Here is a 17,113-nt window from a genome sequence, read left to right on the forward strand (position 1 = left end):
CTCTATAAACATTGATAGAAGAGAAGGTCTGCATGTAAGTTTGGGCTGTAGGCAAAAGACGGGATCAATCGACCTCATTTGGATATTCATGTGCTGCAGATTATTAAGCAGCGAGCTCTAGATGTACCTATGAATTCACCACAGTTCCCTCAGGCAATATATGCAAACTACGACTGTTATGGACATCAAGTACAGGCATTAAGTACTAATAGGGTATCTCGTTCATTTGGCCAGTAGTACATAGAATTTAGTTAGCCTCCTTAACACTGCAGTGTTACCACGATAATCCATCTCATGTGTGTGTAAATAGTGGTGTTTACGTGCAGAATGGATTTAATGTGTCTGTTTTTGGAAGTCAGCAGAAAAGTGCACAGCACATAAATGTGTGTTTGTGTTTCTGCATTGTATATGAGAGCTGGAGTATGGTTTACAGCGCAGCGGTGCATTAGCATTGCAGGGTTTTGGGCAAATGGTACTGCAAATTGCTCCTCTTGGGAATGAATAAGTGAAGCAGTAGAGATAAACGACAAATATACAAAGGTGAGAAGTAGGTGTCCTACAGTGGCTATAGTTTAATGCAGATGTATGCAATATTTATTTTCAGTTGTTGATGTTTGAATCGCTCTGCTGTGGATTTTATTATATCTTGTTAAATAAAAATCACAGGTGGAGTGTGCTTTGCAGTGACTTCACTGAGGAAATATAATAAGGGACCAACAAAACCGCTGATAAAACGTCAACATCATGGGTGGAGAGGAAAGATTGTTGTGTTGTGTACAGTAGTAGTCAGCACTTCTTGGCCCACATTCATTTCTTCATGAGACTGATTTAAGTTACAGTTGAAATCTCTCATCTACCTCATATCTCCACACCTGCCCGCACTCTTAGACCACTCTCTTCCATTAATCTCATTGTACCGCCTGCCTGTCTGACTATCATGGGGTTTAGAGCCTCCAGCTGTTTTCCCCTCAACTCAGAAATTCACTCCCACAACTTATCTGAGAGATTGACTCTCTTCCTACTCTTCATATTTATTTTATCTGATTATATTTACCCTAACTTATTATGCCTTCTGACTGCTGTAGCTGTTGATTTGACTGTGTTTTAAGATGTCCTTGGAAGTAAAAAGGCACCTACAAAGATGTATTCTTCTCATTATTATTATTAGTATTATTATTATTACAGTTATTATTATCATATTCTACTTGTGATCATTGTTTGACTGTTCTCCTTCTCTCTCTTATTTGCACAGGCCTTCCCATGTATATCCACAGGCATCTATGGTAAGCTTAATCTCCCCTATTTTCTTCTTTAACGTATTGTTGTATTAATTGTTTTTTCTGTGTAAACATGTGTCATCATGTGTACACATTATCATTGTGTATGTGTATCATTTCACAAATCAACCAGGGAAGTGGGTACACAAAATGTAATGTAACCAAGATATTCACAAGGCTCTGACTTTAAGGAAGAGCGCAGCATGAAGAAACATGCAAACAAGTTCACCTCATGCCACGTTGCACAAAGAAACAACCTTGTATAAGGTGAACAAAATGTAGACCCTGAACAATACTTGTGCTCCCTTGTGGGACCAGATATGCAGCAAGGAATCGCTGGCAAAGAGCTGGTGTGCTCATTAGACTTAAAGTCACATTGAAAACATGCAAAACTTGTTGACAGGCTTTGAAGTTTTCATTACAAAAGATGTGGGAGGCAAGGAAACTGTTGGATTGTACAGTATATAGACAATATAAGGCACTATTTCTGAAATAAACAAATTATTTTTTCCATGCTTGTGACATTCAATTATGGTATATACCATATTGAATTTCCACACAAACTTTAATGATAGGAGTTGAGTGCCAAATATGTGAAGGTTAACTAACATGATTACGTCCAGAGTCACCAGCATGTGGGTCCATAAAAACTCTCACAACTCTTATGAATACCTATGAATAACCTCAAACTACCAAGATGCCTATTTTGTGTACCCTGGTTAAAACAAAGGTCACTGTGAGCTAGTAAATGTGGAACATCATGATCATACAGTAGATGTGTAATTGCCTGGGCAGTCATCTCTTGAGGGTCATTTCTCCTCTCTGAGAGCTAACAGCCAAGAAAATTAAGACCATTTTACAAGATGCTCCCTGTGGTACAAACAGTTTTTCTTTTAAATGTTTCCATATACAGTACATGTACAAAGGTTATAACACCCCTGTGTACAAGCTAAAAAGTCATTCAGAGGTGATTTCTTGGACTCCAAAGTGATTTCATAACCCTGGTATGGCCCCCTGCTACTGCATGACCGGACTTAAACATTAAACCTTTATATGGTCTCCAGCTGGAAAACGATGATATAATTTACCTCTTAAAACACATTGAGACAAAAACAACAGAGCTTTGAAGCTGCTAGAGCCAAAAGGTGATCCTACTTCTGTCCATGTGATTGACAGTTCATATCTTCCGAATGGCTTCCTTTTGTGTTTTCCACCCTGTGTGTGTACTGTATATGGCTGTGCTACAGTTGCTTCCACAGCAGACACCAGCGATTTTCTTCACTTGTTAAATATTTGAGTATTATCTGCTCTGTTCTGAGTCGGCAGCCTTTCTGAATATCTAGCACCTCTTGGACTCAATTAACTAAACATACAGCAATTTAGGTCTGGCTGCAGAATTTTACCTAACTGCGTTTTCTTAGTTAAACTGGGTGTTCTCCAACACCGATGATGTAAATGAGCAGAGCCACAGTTGAGTTATTCAAATGCACTACCGCTAATTAAGACCTGATGCTGGGCTGTTTAACTCTACATGCAGACATCTGCAGCTGAATTGCAAACCACAATTTTCATTCAGTTTCTACAAATTCCATTCACAGTAAGTAACTTTGCCTCTGAATTGTATTTTTCCTTCTGGCTAGAAAATAGCAGCATACCTTATTTCTGTGATGCATCTACCAAGTCTGGGCCCAACGTGAAACAAAACTGCAGTCTCTTTATGAGAAATAATTGGAAATCAGAGGCAGTCCAACACCTGACTTGTTCTTTGTTGTGCATTTCAGCCACACATGTCTGCACAGTTCTGAAAGATGGGTTTTTCTTATATCTGCAAATGTTCTGCTGCCAGACATGATATATTGGTTAGAGGAACGAAAAAACATATTTTGGAAATCTAATCATACACTCCTCTTCCGACAAGGAGGAAATAAAACAAGGTTTCGGCTCAAAAACGGGTTCTTGAGTGATCACAAACCCACAGACCAAGAATGTGCAGATGAAACACTGGAGCACATGCTGCTAGATCACACTACTGGCTAACATCTGGTGTCCAAAACCCATTATATCACTTTTCTCTTTATACAGGAAGTAACTTATAATCACGTGTTAACTGTGCATGAAGAATTTAAAAATATACAATAATTAATTAGCTACAGGAACACACTGACAAAAGCATCTTTGCTTACATTCCAGTTAGGCAGCTTCCATCCAAAGCCATCACTCTACCTCCTTTATCATTCCTGCATTAATACTAACTGGCAGCTGTCACCAAGTTGCTCACTGAAATATTAAACATCCCAGCATACAGTTAGTGCTTTGACTGCACTGATTATAGAAGCTGACAAACTGTTGCTGTGCTCATTAACCCTTGGATGCATGAGCTACCAATACCTACACTCTTCCATGAGTGGGGTCAAAAATGACCCCAATTAGAATCAATGTGTTTTTGCAATAAATGTCTTTAATTTTGGTTAAAGATGATGATTTTCATTATATTTTGGTCAACAAAAGAGTGATTTCATTTTTGACATGTTCATTTATCACTTTTTATTCACATTTGATCACAAAACAATCAATCAGGTATCAAAAATGTCAAAATCCATTGTTTGTGTGTCCGTCTATCTGTTTGACTATGGAGGATAAACAAAGAGCATTGAGTAGGTCCGGGGACCATAACACTGTCCATGCATATGTAAACACACAAACATCTTCTCTCTTCTCTCTGTGTGCAACAGGATCATTTGTCGGGCAAGGTCCTCGGGAATCCTAGCTGGCCTCCTATAACAGCCATGATACTTTAGATGAGAAAACATAAAAAGGACAATGTTTGAATGGCACACAAAACTACTGTATAAATTAATACGTAGCTATGTAAGTAAATGTCTGTGCATTTATATAAATATGTAAAATATATGTAATATTTATGTAAATACACAGACATGCATGCGCACACGCACGTGCACACACCACATCACATCAATAATCAATAATCGTATAACGGGTTAGCTTTTATTACAGGGAAGTTATAGATATATTACAAGTCTCAATCTCTACACAACAAATGCAGTAATGTTAGCTACCTTATACTAGCTAACATCAAAGTACTAACATTACTTTGCAGTTAAGCTAAATAGTGCCTACTTTGTAACAACAACTACTTTGTAAGAAGTACAAAGTAGGCTAATTTGATGACAATAATACGACGTAATACTATCACAGAAAAGTCATGGATGTGGAAAATAAGTTCATAAATGAAGATAATACTTACATGTATGTTGCTGCGTAAAAATGACCTCCTGGGTGGTGAGACTACTGACATCAGATGTGTAAGTGGGACAGTAAATGTACACTGACAGTCAGTGTTGATAAGAATCAAAGGTTCCTTGGAAATTCCATAGGAAATGCTTGGGGTCGTTTTTGACCCCACTTATGGAAGAGTGGGGTAGTGATACAAAAACTGCAATTTCTTAAAGTTAATGAAATATTTTTTTAAAATACAAATGGCCTCATGTCACAAACATGTTTTATGAGGAATACCTGGAATATGAAATTATAATTACTTTTAATTTCAAAGATTTTGAAGAATAACAAGCCATGGGGTCATTTTTGACCCCACTTATGCATCTAAGGGTTAAACACGCAAACAGAGTGATTTCCTTTAAATTACTATCTTTTTTTCTTTCCTACCCGGATTCTGGGCAAAAAGCACTCACCACATTATTATAATCTAGGGTGCTGATCTGATCTCTAAGTAGCTGAGACACAAAAAATGAATAGCTAATTATGGTGCAGTAGTTAGGAGTTCAAAAAGATGTCCGTTCATCCATCGGAAACCACACAGCTGCAGGTCTCAACACAAATTCCTAGTCAGCACAGTTAAACTTCTTTGCATGTCTATGGATAAGAGGCTAAACATCCTGATATACAGCGTAGTGCACACTTGTCAGTGAAGCCCAGTGTGTGTAGTAAAAGGAGCCTTTGTGCATATAAATCACTGGATGTTTATAATTATGCACCCTGTGCTGGATGGAACACGTCTCTCTTGGGATATTGAACATTTTCCAGCCATCACTTTTGTGATTCACACAGTTTACTGCACAACAGCTCCTCATCATTTCCTCTCACCATCTCTCTCAGCAGCATTGTCTGTTTTTCTGCCACCTGTCTATACACGTATCTCAAAATGGCTATTACTGAAGTGTTAATGACGCAGAGGGCTGAAATTGTAATTTCTCTCATTCTACTCCTCTCTGTCTCTGTCTCTGTCTCTATCTCTCTCTCTCTCTCTTTCTGGTTGCTTCACTGCAGAGATTTTAGTGGGTGATGATAAGTTCAGCAGTCATTTCTGTGAAATGAATTTCCTCTTCTCATATTTTCTTGTCTTACACAGGAATTTACAACAAAATGTTCTGCATTCATCTGAACATGTTATTCAGCGTTCTGTTATTTTACAAGCACCACATTTTCATGCCCCCACAGCAATTATGAAAACTGATTAGTTACTCATTAGTGCTTAACTTAAAAACTCATAAAACCTCAGTAACTTAACTGAACTAATTATGCTAAACAGGGCAAAAATTCCAATATTGTTAAAATGAATTGATTAAAGAAATGAAATTAAGAATGTCAGGCCATGCATTGGGACAGTAGATAGGCTGTAGTGACAGTGGAAATCTGAATGTGTGAAAGGAGGAGGAGCTGGTCACTGTTTGTACTGTATGCTGCTGACGAGGCCACTGCTTATTGCTGTTCGCTGTGGTGCTGTGTGCTGCATTGCCAGTGGGAGCCCATCATAGCGCTCCACCAGCAGCCCCTCACATCAAAGAGTTAGACTGTGCAGAGACAAGCATGCAGTGGAGGAGGAAGGGGGGGGGGGGGATTAAACAGCCTGTTCAATAAATAAACAGCTTAGCGCTTCCCATAACTGCATCTCCACAGAACAATGCAGCTGATTAAGACTGAAGATCTTCACACAACAGAGGGCAAATAGAGGAGGGACTTTTTAAAGGAACTTAACAGTGCTATGATGTTATTCTGTATGACTCGTCCCCGTGCCCCCTGAGTCCTGCCATGTTCTGAAAGGGGCCCTGCTCTCTTGTCAGGCGTTTTGACATTTTCTGTACATTTTAGATAACCTTTAAGGTCAGCCTCCATTTCAGCGGAGTAAACAAAAGCTTTTTAGTGTGAAAGGCACATCTTCCCAATCGCTCGCTCTCTGTCTTCCTGCGTGTATCTCTCTATCTCTGTGTCTCTGTAGAATACCCACAGATAGGCTACAGCCTTTGTTTTATAAACATGTACGCGGTCATGCACCCGGCGACTATACTTACGCACATGCGCTTGACCCATTTCCACTCTCGTATAGTGCAGTCGGAACAAATCCTGTGCCACTAACGTTGTGACAGAGAGGAATCAGGAACAAGTTATCCAAGGCCTTTTGTGGAGCGAAAAACAGATTTGTCAGGAAAGCTAATGCTAATTGACACTCTCTCTCACGCCTCCATATTCCAGGAGACTCAGTCACCGCTGACAGATGATGGCAGAGCGGGGAGGCTGGGTGCAGAGGGGGTGCACAGGGGGTACCTTAGACGCTTGAAAAGAAAAATGAGGGCTCACACTGCGCTGACAGTCCAATCCCTCAGTCCGGCCCATTAGCCACAACAGAATTTCTGCACGGATAGTGTGTCGGAGGTACCACCCATAAACAAACTGGTGCCCACCGTGGGCCATGGGGTCACCCAGCATGATAGAGGTTATTAAGTGCTGCTCCTGTTTGCACATCAATCACAGCCATGCGACCCAGGTTTAAATGGATTATTCCTTCCAAGGAGGAGACACCTCTCAATGTCTCACAAGATCAGTGCCAAGAGTCCAACTACCTCGACTTAGAGAGGTCATTTTCTCTTTTGTATCCTTCTCTCTTCTGTCTCCCCTCCCATACATCCCCCTGTCTCTCACAGACCCTTTTTTCTCTCTGCCGTGCATCTTTCTTCCACTTCCACACACTCACATGCAGGCTGACACACATGGGCAGAGATACCTGCTCAAGCAAAGCCACATACATAAAAATCCCATTTCATGATGCAGTGTGGACGATTTAGCCTTGTGGATCTAGATCACATCTTTGCTGGCGCTGAAAGAGCACTATCCAATCGCATTGTAATGAGCTGTACAGTTTAGGAAGAGTCTGCAAAGATCAATCTTAGCACGGAGCAGAGAGCTTACTGGCACGATGCAAAAGCAAGGGCACGAGCATTAAGTCAACTATTTACCTGACAGATGACATTGAACACACACATTTATAACCCTATCAAAACAATCAGAGGCCCTCAACACAGCAGGTGCTCCTTAGGAGAGATATCTCCCCATCTACTGCTCATCTCTCCCCTTTAGCTCAGCTGTCTCTGTAACGGATCTGAGGATTGTTGAAGGATAAGTTTTAGCACTGACTGGTGGCTGTGGGAGATATGCGGATGTAATCCACCAAAGCTCTACTGGTATGTCCACACCAGCATCCTACTGTACTGTCCAGATCAAAGGTGTCAAGCAGCTAAGATTTCTTTCCTCCAGCCAGCATCATGCTCTGGCTCCCTTCATCCCTGTCTGGGATTATGAAGGTTGGAGACATCCGTGGCACCTTATCTCTCAACAGTGATGGCTTGGAGCCAGAGATGGCCTGGCAAGTTCCTGCTTCTCTTAAAACCTCGGGTTTACCACAGGGAGCTTAGCCCAGCTGGGTTGGGAATTTCAAGGTACATAGGAGCAACGTAGTGTGTCAGTGGGCAGCAGAGTGTGTGCTCAGAGGGAACAGGGGCTTCGTAGCCCATTTAACTGAGTCACACAGTGTGCATTGTACTCAACACTAGCCTTGCTCTACCATTTTCATGGATGATAAGCCAAATGTAAAAATACTTCCCACCCACAGGACAATAGATTTAGGCCTTTGAGAAACTTGGTTGAGCATTAAACTTTTACCTATCAAACACTCTTCAGGATATTTAAAAAAAAAAAAAAAAAAGTAAAATGTCAGGTGTTAATTTTAGCATGTAGGACAAAGTATGGCATCACCTATATGGAACGCTTCCAACGAAGGTCATCATCTGTTGTGCCACGGAGGCTGCTCTCTTTCTTCCTACCTCTTTTTCTGCCTGTCTTCCCCACACAGCGCCCTCCCATTCCTCTTTGTCTCTGTCTCCTTCTGTGGGCTGCAAAGTCGGTCATGGTCACAGCCCTGCCGTGTCCCACTGTTGGTGTACAGAGGAGCTCCGGGCCATTTGACACCCACGCTTTGGCATCTAGAGTCCTGGGGCGCTCCTCTGTCCTCCACCCCGGGTCACCTCACCTCTCCTCTGGGCCCTGATGGGGTGACAACCTCCCCCCCACCCCCCCACCCCCACCCCCTTTCCAGACAAACTAATAGCACCGCTGCTCTCAACTAGAGCAGCCCTCAGTTGCGCTACACTTAATGACTCCCTCTTGCTGCCCAAAACACAATCAGCTAATCTACTTTGCATCATAATGTACTTAAATGTACCTTAATGAATCATAATTGCCCTTTACAACAGCAGTCTGTAAGGCAGCAATCATATTCTCTATATTAAGATTTTATTATTATATTTTTAAAAACACCATATACAAGATATTTCTCTACAAAAAGTGTTTTTCCTAACAACATTTGTAAAAAACAAACAAAAAAACTATATTTATAATATATCGTGTGGCTAAATGACCTTTCAAACACAGACAAACATTAGCATTTCATGTTTTTTTATTCAATATTGCCATTTTTTTCTATAGCAGATTTTCCATGTTTACTGTGCCATTTCAAGACCTCTTGTGAATTTACAATTGCCAGATACTACAGCCTCAGGCTATACGCTACTTCAAGGTAGACAGCTCATCAAAATGAATGACGAGTGTTGAGATGTGAACTTTACCAACTACAAGTGAGGGGAAGGAGAGAAGGACCGACAATACCATTCTTGCCTCAAGGGGGAAAAGCTGTACTTTGTATTTTTTTTAGGAATTCAGGCTGCATGTTTATCAAAACCTCGGCCACACGCTCACACACGCTATCATTATGTGCTCCAAAAAAACAAACAAAAAAAAACAGTAGAAATGATAAAGCCTGTGAATAACAGCAGGTTGCAGTGTATTCCTCACAATATAAGCTCACTCAGGAAAAACAAAACCGGTGTGGTCTGCACTATGTGCCTACCCATATATTTTCAAACAAATAATGGGAATGCATCATATCACAGACATGTATTCAACTTGTTGATTTACCTCCACTTGCTTTATCAGGTGATGCAGCTACTTCTCACTCTGTCTCACCCGAGAAAAACACCTTAGCTACACAAGTTTGTTGTGGAAGTTCACTCTGTAAATTCAGGATATGAAAGAGTTGCCATGTTGGCAAAAGAGAGAGCAATGGGCTTTGCTTGTTCTTAAAGCAAAAATTCCCCCTAAGGCAGAGTGCACATTTATATTATTTTTCCTACGCTCCAGTTCAGTGGATATTTTTGAACATGAACTTCTCTTTCCAGCTTTCAGAGTTGAGGCGGGGTTGTTTGTGATGTAAACTGGAAGCTGTTTCATTATGAACTAAATAACCATGTATTTCTGAGGTTAATCTAAACAGTGGCTTTCCTCAAGTTTCATTTAAAATACATAAAACCATATTCCTTAAAAGTCACCCAGACTCCTGTACAAGTGTTCATGAAGGTGTTTTGCATATGAGTGAGAGTGGGACTGGAGTCTGTGTCTCTGGGTTGCATCAGAGATTAGAGAGGGCGCTCTTTTTCTTCATATTAACAAAGGTCTTACATGCCGGAGATCATAGGAATAAAATATGTGAATTCTGTTTTAAGATGAATCTTCCCTTTGGCGCATCTCACTGTGCTGACGTGGAAACATGGATGAAAATGTACCTTTAATTTAAAAAGGAAATTAAACCTTTTCTCAGATAATGTGATCATGCTTTTTGATTGTGGTTTTAAAATTAGTCATAGGGATGAAATGATTGGAAGACCACTTATGGAAAAGACCTGGCTCACAGTCATCCCAGGTCAGATTTAGTATTCTCTAACTTCATTCTCCCTCATCACAAATCCAAATTTGTTGTGGTGACTGAACGCATAACTGCTGTTGCCCTCAACTTCACTGGATGTGCTATGCAAATGTTATGTAAGCACACTGTAACCCTTTGTTCACATAGCATATGCCAATGCCCCCCCACCACACCCTCTCTCTCTCTGGATGCTGTGCTCTGCCTGGTGATGAAGTAGAGGAGCCTTCAGCAGAAATAACACTGCACCACCTGAGTCCTCATCAGCAGCGCTGTGCTGCACATATCCCATCAGAGCGCCTCACTAAGACAAATCTCCCTGAGCCGGCCATGTTCCCAGCATAAGAGAGAACCAAGCCAAGCAGTGCAGGGACCCTGGAGGGCCCACCATCAGTGCTCCCAACGCCAGCTCTCCACCTCCTGACAGATTAGCTTTCATTGAACCCTCCACACAGCAAATGGAGCAAAAGAGAATGAGGAGGAAGTGTTGAGGGGAGTTGATGTAGAACTAACGCACTGAACTTTTTCATGTTGTGTGTACTTGAGCATAAAAAGGAGCTGTTCACGTTCTTTTTTCTAACGATTCTTTTTTGAACAAGTTCATTGCGTTTTCTGCTGCTGTGGCCAAGACAGCTGGTGGAATGGATGACTCATTATTACTATTGTATCTGTTTTGAAGCATATAAACATAGTTGGCCAAGCAGACAGGGGAGACTGAGAGGGGACGCTAGGAGAGGGAAAGGTAGAGGGTACTGTGAAGGAGACAAATGAAGAGAGAGAGCTGCTGATGAACTTCAGCTGCTGCTGCTGACCTTGGGCCATTGATGTTGCTGTCGACGGCGGGCTGCCCGCAGGTGCACTGACCCCCTTTTCCAGTTTTCAATCTAACCCTCTTTCTTTTGTATATATCTATCATTCTACCTTCCTGTGTTTTTCTCTGGCTCTATAGCTCACCCTTTTTCTTTCTCTCTCCTTTCAGATCTGCTATGATTTATAGGTTTTACTCTCAAATCAATAGAGCATTTGTAGAAACTCTACACTGAACAGATTAAATGTACTCAATGCCATCTAAGCACTCCTGTTGATCGGAATGTCCTTTTATGATTAAGACCTGCTTTCTAATGTGCCCCTTTTCATCATAGTTTAGATGGCATAGTGAGAGCACGCAGGCGGGTCCTTACTTCTTTAACAATTTACTAAATTATTTGTTTATGTGCTCACTCCTTTGACGCCTCCCATTGTGCGCACTCTTCCTTAACAGCTGGTCCTATCTCCATGGATCTACTTTTCTTCTTCATCTTCCACACATCTGTTTGCCTCTGTTACCTGATGTGTGAGCAGGAGTGTCAGTACACCCGCATATGTGAGCAAACGGATTTCAAAAAGGAAACATCAGCAGGCAAAGTGATATCACTGAAAAGGTTAAGTGTGTTTGGGAGACAAGAGGAGTCAGGTGACCTGCAAACTGATTTGGCATGCTGGATTAGGTTCTGAGCACACAGCTCTTGGGGCAGCTTTTGAAGGGCAGAAGCCGTGAACGGGCCATGCACTGTCTGCAGACACTGCCTAACAGAGCCGTAGGAACAGACTGGCTGTCACTGTCGGCTGGTATGCAGCTCACATCTCGCTTCACCCAGGGCTTGAGTGGGAGCTCAGCTCAGCTCAGCTCAGCCCCTCTCTTCTCTTCTCCTCTCCTCTCCTCAGCGTAACTCAGCCGCTCCTGACAGGCTGAAAAGGGGGAGGAGAAGAAAAACAGAAAGAGAGAGACATCAACAGTAGTCAGATAGGTGAGAGCAGTGGGGATAGGGTCTATCTTGACTGCTGAGCCAGTTGACTTTAAACATTTATAGAAAAGTTATTGAGGGGCTTTGACAGCAGGTGGTCTGTAATGAAATAATTGAGGAAATATATGGCCAGATCTTTGTAGCTTTTCATTTTCCTTTACATCCAGCTTTAAGGGTAGAGGTTGTTGCAGCACTTGTAAGCCTGTTACATAGGTCATAGAACATTATAGTTGTGGCAATGAAAAAAAAGATATCTGAGGATTTGACCCATGCAATAACCAACAGGTTACAACTGTGGCACGGCCCTTGTATCATTTGATGTGGGTTGAAATTGAGGTCCTGACCTCTGTCGTTAGAAAGAGACAGTGTGTGCTGCAACCTGCGGTCCCTTATGGGTGTCGGGGGTTATAGTGTGGAAGAACGTTGGTTTTTAAACCCTGAACCAGGTCAGTCATGACTGAAAAAAATGGTCTGGTCTTCCCTTTAAATCGGGCATGCAGTGTGAAGGTTATATTTGAAAGGCGACTTCAAACTTACTCCAGGATTTGTACAGAGGCTTTAGAGTAAAATGCTGTCATCAAGTTGGCACAGAAGACCAGACTCAACTATACTTACTTTGAAATGAAGACAACTGAAATACTGACAGAGTAGCAGATTGTCAGCGTTTTGGGTAATGGCATATATACTCTCCAGTTGTAGCAAGGCTGGCCTAAGGGCTTTTTTAGTCAATAGCTCACTCAGAATGTTGGCTCTTTGGAAGTTCTCTATACGGCTGAAAATGATCTTGAGATTAGCGCCCAGCATCTTTCCTTAGCTGAGAATGTATTCCATGGCAATCGGTATAAGTGTGTAATTGGTATGTTGTGTTGATGCCATATTAGAGCTCCTGAACTGGCACAACGGTTGCAGTTAATTCCATCATTAGCCACACTGCCTCTTAGCCACTCTAGTTTTCCTAAATTTGATTCTGTGAAACTGATAAAATAATTTCCCCATTAAAGCAAAATATTATTTAATTTTACCTGCAGTGATAATGAGCAACGTTTTTATTACAGACGTCTATTTATATACATAGTTCATATGAACACCTTGTTCCCCTGACTGTATGTCTGTGTGTTGGATCATAGTGCATCTGGTAACACACGTCAACAGCAGTTAATCAGACAGCTGGTCTCATCTACCAGACATGAGCAGCTTGTGCTGCTTTCCATCGATTTAGGAGAAATGCTGTTACCTGTGGAGATATCGGTTTGTCTGTCTGTCTGTCTGCCTGCTTGTTTTTGTCTCTCTCTTGTATCTGCATGTTGGATGAAAATGGTATTGACACATGTTTTTTTTCCTCCACTAGGCTTCCCCAATGAGCCTGCAGCTGACATTGCTCTGAACACAGTAAAGAGCTGGATTGAAGAGAATGCTGATAAGGTAGGACATGTCAGGGTCATACAGAAAACAGCTATCTGTCTATGTATTTTTGCAGATTCTGTTCATGTTGCTCTGTGTTTTGAGTGGAGATTATTGGACCATGGCAAAAATGCAGAACACTAATTCCCATGCTTCTCTGTATCACATCCACGTCTGATATGGACACCTGCCTCGCTTGATCAACCACTTAGTCTGTGATCTGCATGCCTATCAAATTAAAATCCAGTCTGAGACTAATCAGACCTTAAATGGTCTGTTGGCTGTTTAATTGGTCTATGTTAGGGAGTTAATAAACCCAGAAGAACATAAACACATCAGATGAAATAATCGGAAATTGTTTTTTGTGTAAGATAAAAAGTAATCACTCTTTCTGAGGACTGAAAGCTCATGTAATCTAGAAATATCCAGTCATTCATGCTTGCTGATCCGTTGTGCCATCACGATTTATTTGGTGAAACACATACACAAACACAGTCATCTTGTCAGTGAAAAGGAGAAGAAATGGTATGATCGGACAAACAGACAATCACCCTTAATTTTAGTTATTAGATGAGTAACAAAATAGTCATCATTTGAAATAACCATCACAAAGAGATAATGTAATATACCCATCTCCCCTGTGGGAAACTGAAATAGATGTGGACATTTTAATTTCAAAGCCACTTTTGCTGAAGATTGAGCTGCACACTGCTGTAATGATCTTTACCCGAGTGAAGTCAGCATTACTGCCTTATTAACCAGAGAGAAAAACAAGCAGTGGTGTGCTAATTCACAAAGCTACTTCTTTATTCTGGCTTCTCTATGGCCTCGATGTCAGGTTAGATCTGATAATGAAATATTCCTCTGAAGCTGTTGTGACCATCTGGTATTACGCTAATTCACCAGGTCAGACTCCGTGTGTTAAAATGACCCAGTTAAATAATGGGTTAATTTAAATATGGTAATTTACAAGTTAGTTACATACATAAAGCTCCCACAGCTGCATTATTTAATGTAACATGCAAAAGGGTGTGTATGACCTTGATGTATTTTTATTGACAGTTCATGATGGCAGAATTTTGTCCAGTTGTCACACGGCGGTTTCAGGCTGTACAACATTTATCAGTTTGTGAGTCAGTGAGTGATGGTAACCTTCAGGGGTCATCTCTGTTTACTGTGGCACTGTTTATATCTGTCACTGTGGATTGAGGTGTTTTATAAAGCTCACAGCTTGATGTGCTACAACATCCCTCTGCTGGTGTTATGGATGTTGTGAACAGACAGCCAAATGATACCGAGCTGCTGGATTACTTTGCAGTTGATGTGCCATGTTTGCCGCACTTGTTCTCAGCCTGATGATTGCTGTAACATGTACTTGGGGAATCCATCAACACTCTGGCGTAAAGAAGGTTTTATATAGCTTATTGCTCACGGTAAATAACAAGCTAATGTGCAAAGCTGACTTTTGTGGTCGTGTTGTTCCACATGCGAGATTGCTACCCGTCTTACGGAGGCTGCACTGTCTCACATAAGAGACAAGTTTTTGACATGCTGACTGATAGCGTTCTTTGGTGTGGGTAGATCAAGTGGAAAGTATTACAATTTATGGCGAGGGATAGATGTCTACAGAGGCTTCCCTGAACACTGTTTGGCAAAGCTCTGTCAGCACAAGCGGTGGGTCCTCAACTCTAACTAGACTAAGAGTGAGTAAGCTTTTAATAAGATCAGAGAGAATAAAGTGATGCATTTTACCCAGCAGCACAGCGGTATTTCCCTTACATTGGAAAAGCTTCCAGTCAAACCACAGCAGCATACACAGAAGTAGGAGGTTTGTCTCTTCAATTTTCACTTCATTCACTGTTGCTTGGTGCTTAGTGACTTTTAGTGCAAAGATTCTAAAGATTCATGAGGCAAATTTTTATTTTATTTAAAGTATTTATGTCAGTAATTTAGGCGGAATTCAAATAAAAGTCTGATATAACTTTATAATGCCTGAAGGAGTATGATGCCTTTCTAGTCAGCTGTGTTAGTAAGTAAGAAGGTAAGTAAGTAATCTTTATTGATATACTGTAGTTCTTTTCACAGATAAAAATCACAAAGTGCTTCACAAATAAAATACAACAAATAAAAGCAATGGCAAATAAAACACAATAAATAGGAGAGGAGAACAAAAAAAAGCAACAAACAAACAACAACAAAAGAGGAATCCCTCAGCTCTAAAACCCTAGTTCAAACTACAGTCAATTCAATTTATTTTTTAAAATGGGACAATGCGAGTTCATGAACGAAACAATCGTAAGCACGCCGGATTGTAGCCACAGGCTAATTTACATCCGCTGTCCCATACATAGATGTTCCCTATATGTTCCCCAGTATATGCCCGCTCAAATAAAATCGTCTTTAGGTGCTTTTTAAAAGAATCGACTGAGTTCAAGCAGCGTACAGAGAGCGGTTAGCATTTCATTGCATGTTAAATGTTAAGATGAATGCCCCCTTTGTCTGATATGTTTGCAAATCCAATTTATGACTACAGCATTTACTTGATTGACACGCCCCGTGTCAACATGATTAATACCTGACAACTCATAGGAAATATATCAGCTGATAATTCTTTACAGCGTGTTCTTGTCTTATGGAGAGCTTACACTTAGCTACTGTAAGACACTCAAATGCGAGTGGATGTTGCATGCTATGCCATCAAAAAGCCTGCAGAAGTTTAGTATTGCTGCAGTGGCTCGTATCACAGATTGCACGCAGCTTTCCAAAGATAGACAGAGAATGAGAGGTTTGAAGCCCAGTTTATCATGCATATAACAATAGGAGTAGATTGCTCTGCTCGTTCACCTCCAGCACTGCACTCAGCCCTGTGGAGCCTGTGTTGTGGGCGTCCACAGAGGCGATTCATTTCAGGGCCGTGATAAGGGCTCTGCTTTGGGGAAGATACTGTGCTATTGTGGCAGAATTTCAGCACAATGGGCTGGCTGAGGATCTGACACACTGGGGTGGCAGAGTACAGGCCCCGAAGCCCCCCCTCTGCAACAACCTCCAGACACACATACAGTACACACTCTGACATGATGGCATTGTTTGTGTGTGTCCATCTGTTAATGGGTGCATGTGTGTTATCCAGTGGACATACATGTGAATCTGGCAGGGTGTACAGTAGTAGTGCACCCAGCGACTGGAACTGTAATCGTCCACTGATTGAAATGTGCTCACAAGAGCGTCTGAAGTCTGAGGACACTGTTGCATCAAATAGCAGAGGACTTTGTGGGTTTAGTACTTTATGTGCATGTGCGAGATGAGGAGAGAGGATGGAGAGGAAAGAAGAGGACACTGCGTGATTGATTAGCAGAGAGTTTATCTCCCAGGCCAGCACATTGTAGCCCTGATACACTCACCAATGCTCAAAGGGCCCCAGTGCCAGCATGAAATTCACTCTTAAAAGCACCTAGACTTCCATTGTGGAAGAATAAACAGCCTCGCTGTGGTCAAGGAGAGCAGATCCTTTAATCTAGGGAGCAGGAATTATCCTTCAGATCACAATAGATGAAAGAATAAGGGAGGTCAGCCTCTGCTTTTCCTGT

At 41.4% G+C, this 17,113-nt stretch overlaps 1 protein-coding gene across 3 annotated transcripts in view; it reads left to right on the forward strand.

Moving 5' to 3' along the window:
* The window catches only part of macrod2 (mono-ADP ribosylhydrolase 2), a 394,808-nt gene that overhangs the window by 291,955 nt on the left and 85,740 nt on the right, over nt 1–17,113 (forward strand). For all 3 annotated transcript variants that reach the window (XM_085800746.1, XM_085800747.1, XM_085800748.1), the window contains exons 7-8: nt 1,253–1,283; nt 13,474–13,547. In XM_085800746.1, the coding sequence (XP_085656872.1) occupies nt 1,253–1,283; nt 13,474–13,547 (105 nt within the window). The remainder of the gene's footprint in view (nt 1–1,252; nt 1,284–13,473; nt 13,548–17,113) is intronic.

Source organism: Trachurus japonicus, chromosome 15 (genome assembly GCF_045865225.1).
Source record: "Trachurus japonicus isolate A0001 chromosome 15, Traja_1.0".
Taxonomy (NCBI): domain Eukaryota; kingdom Metazoa; phylum Chordata; class Actinopteri; order Carangiformes; family Carangidae; genus Trachurus; species Trachurus japonicus.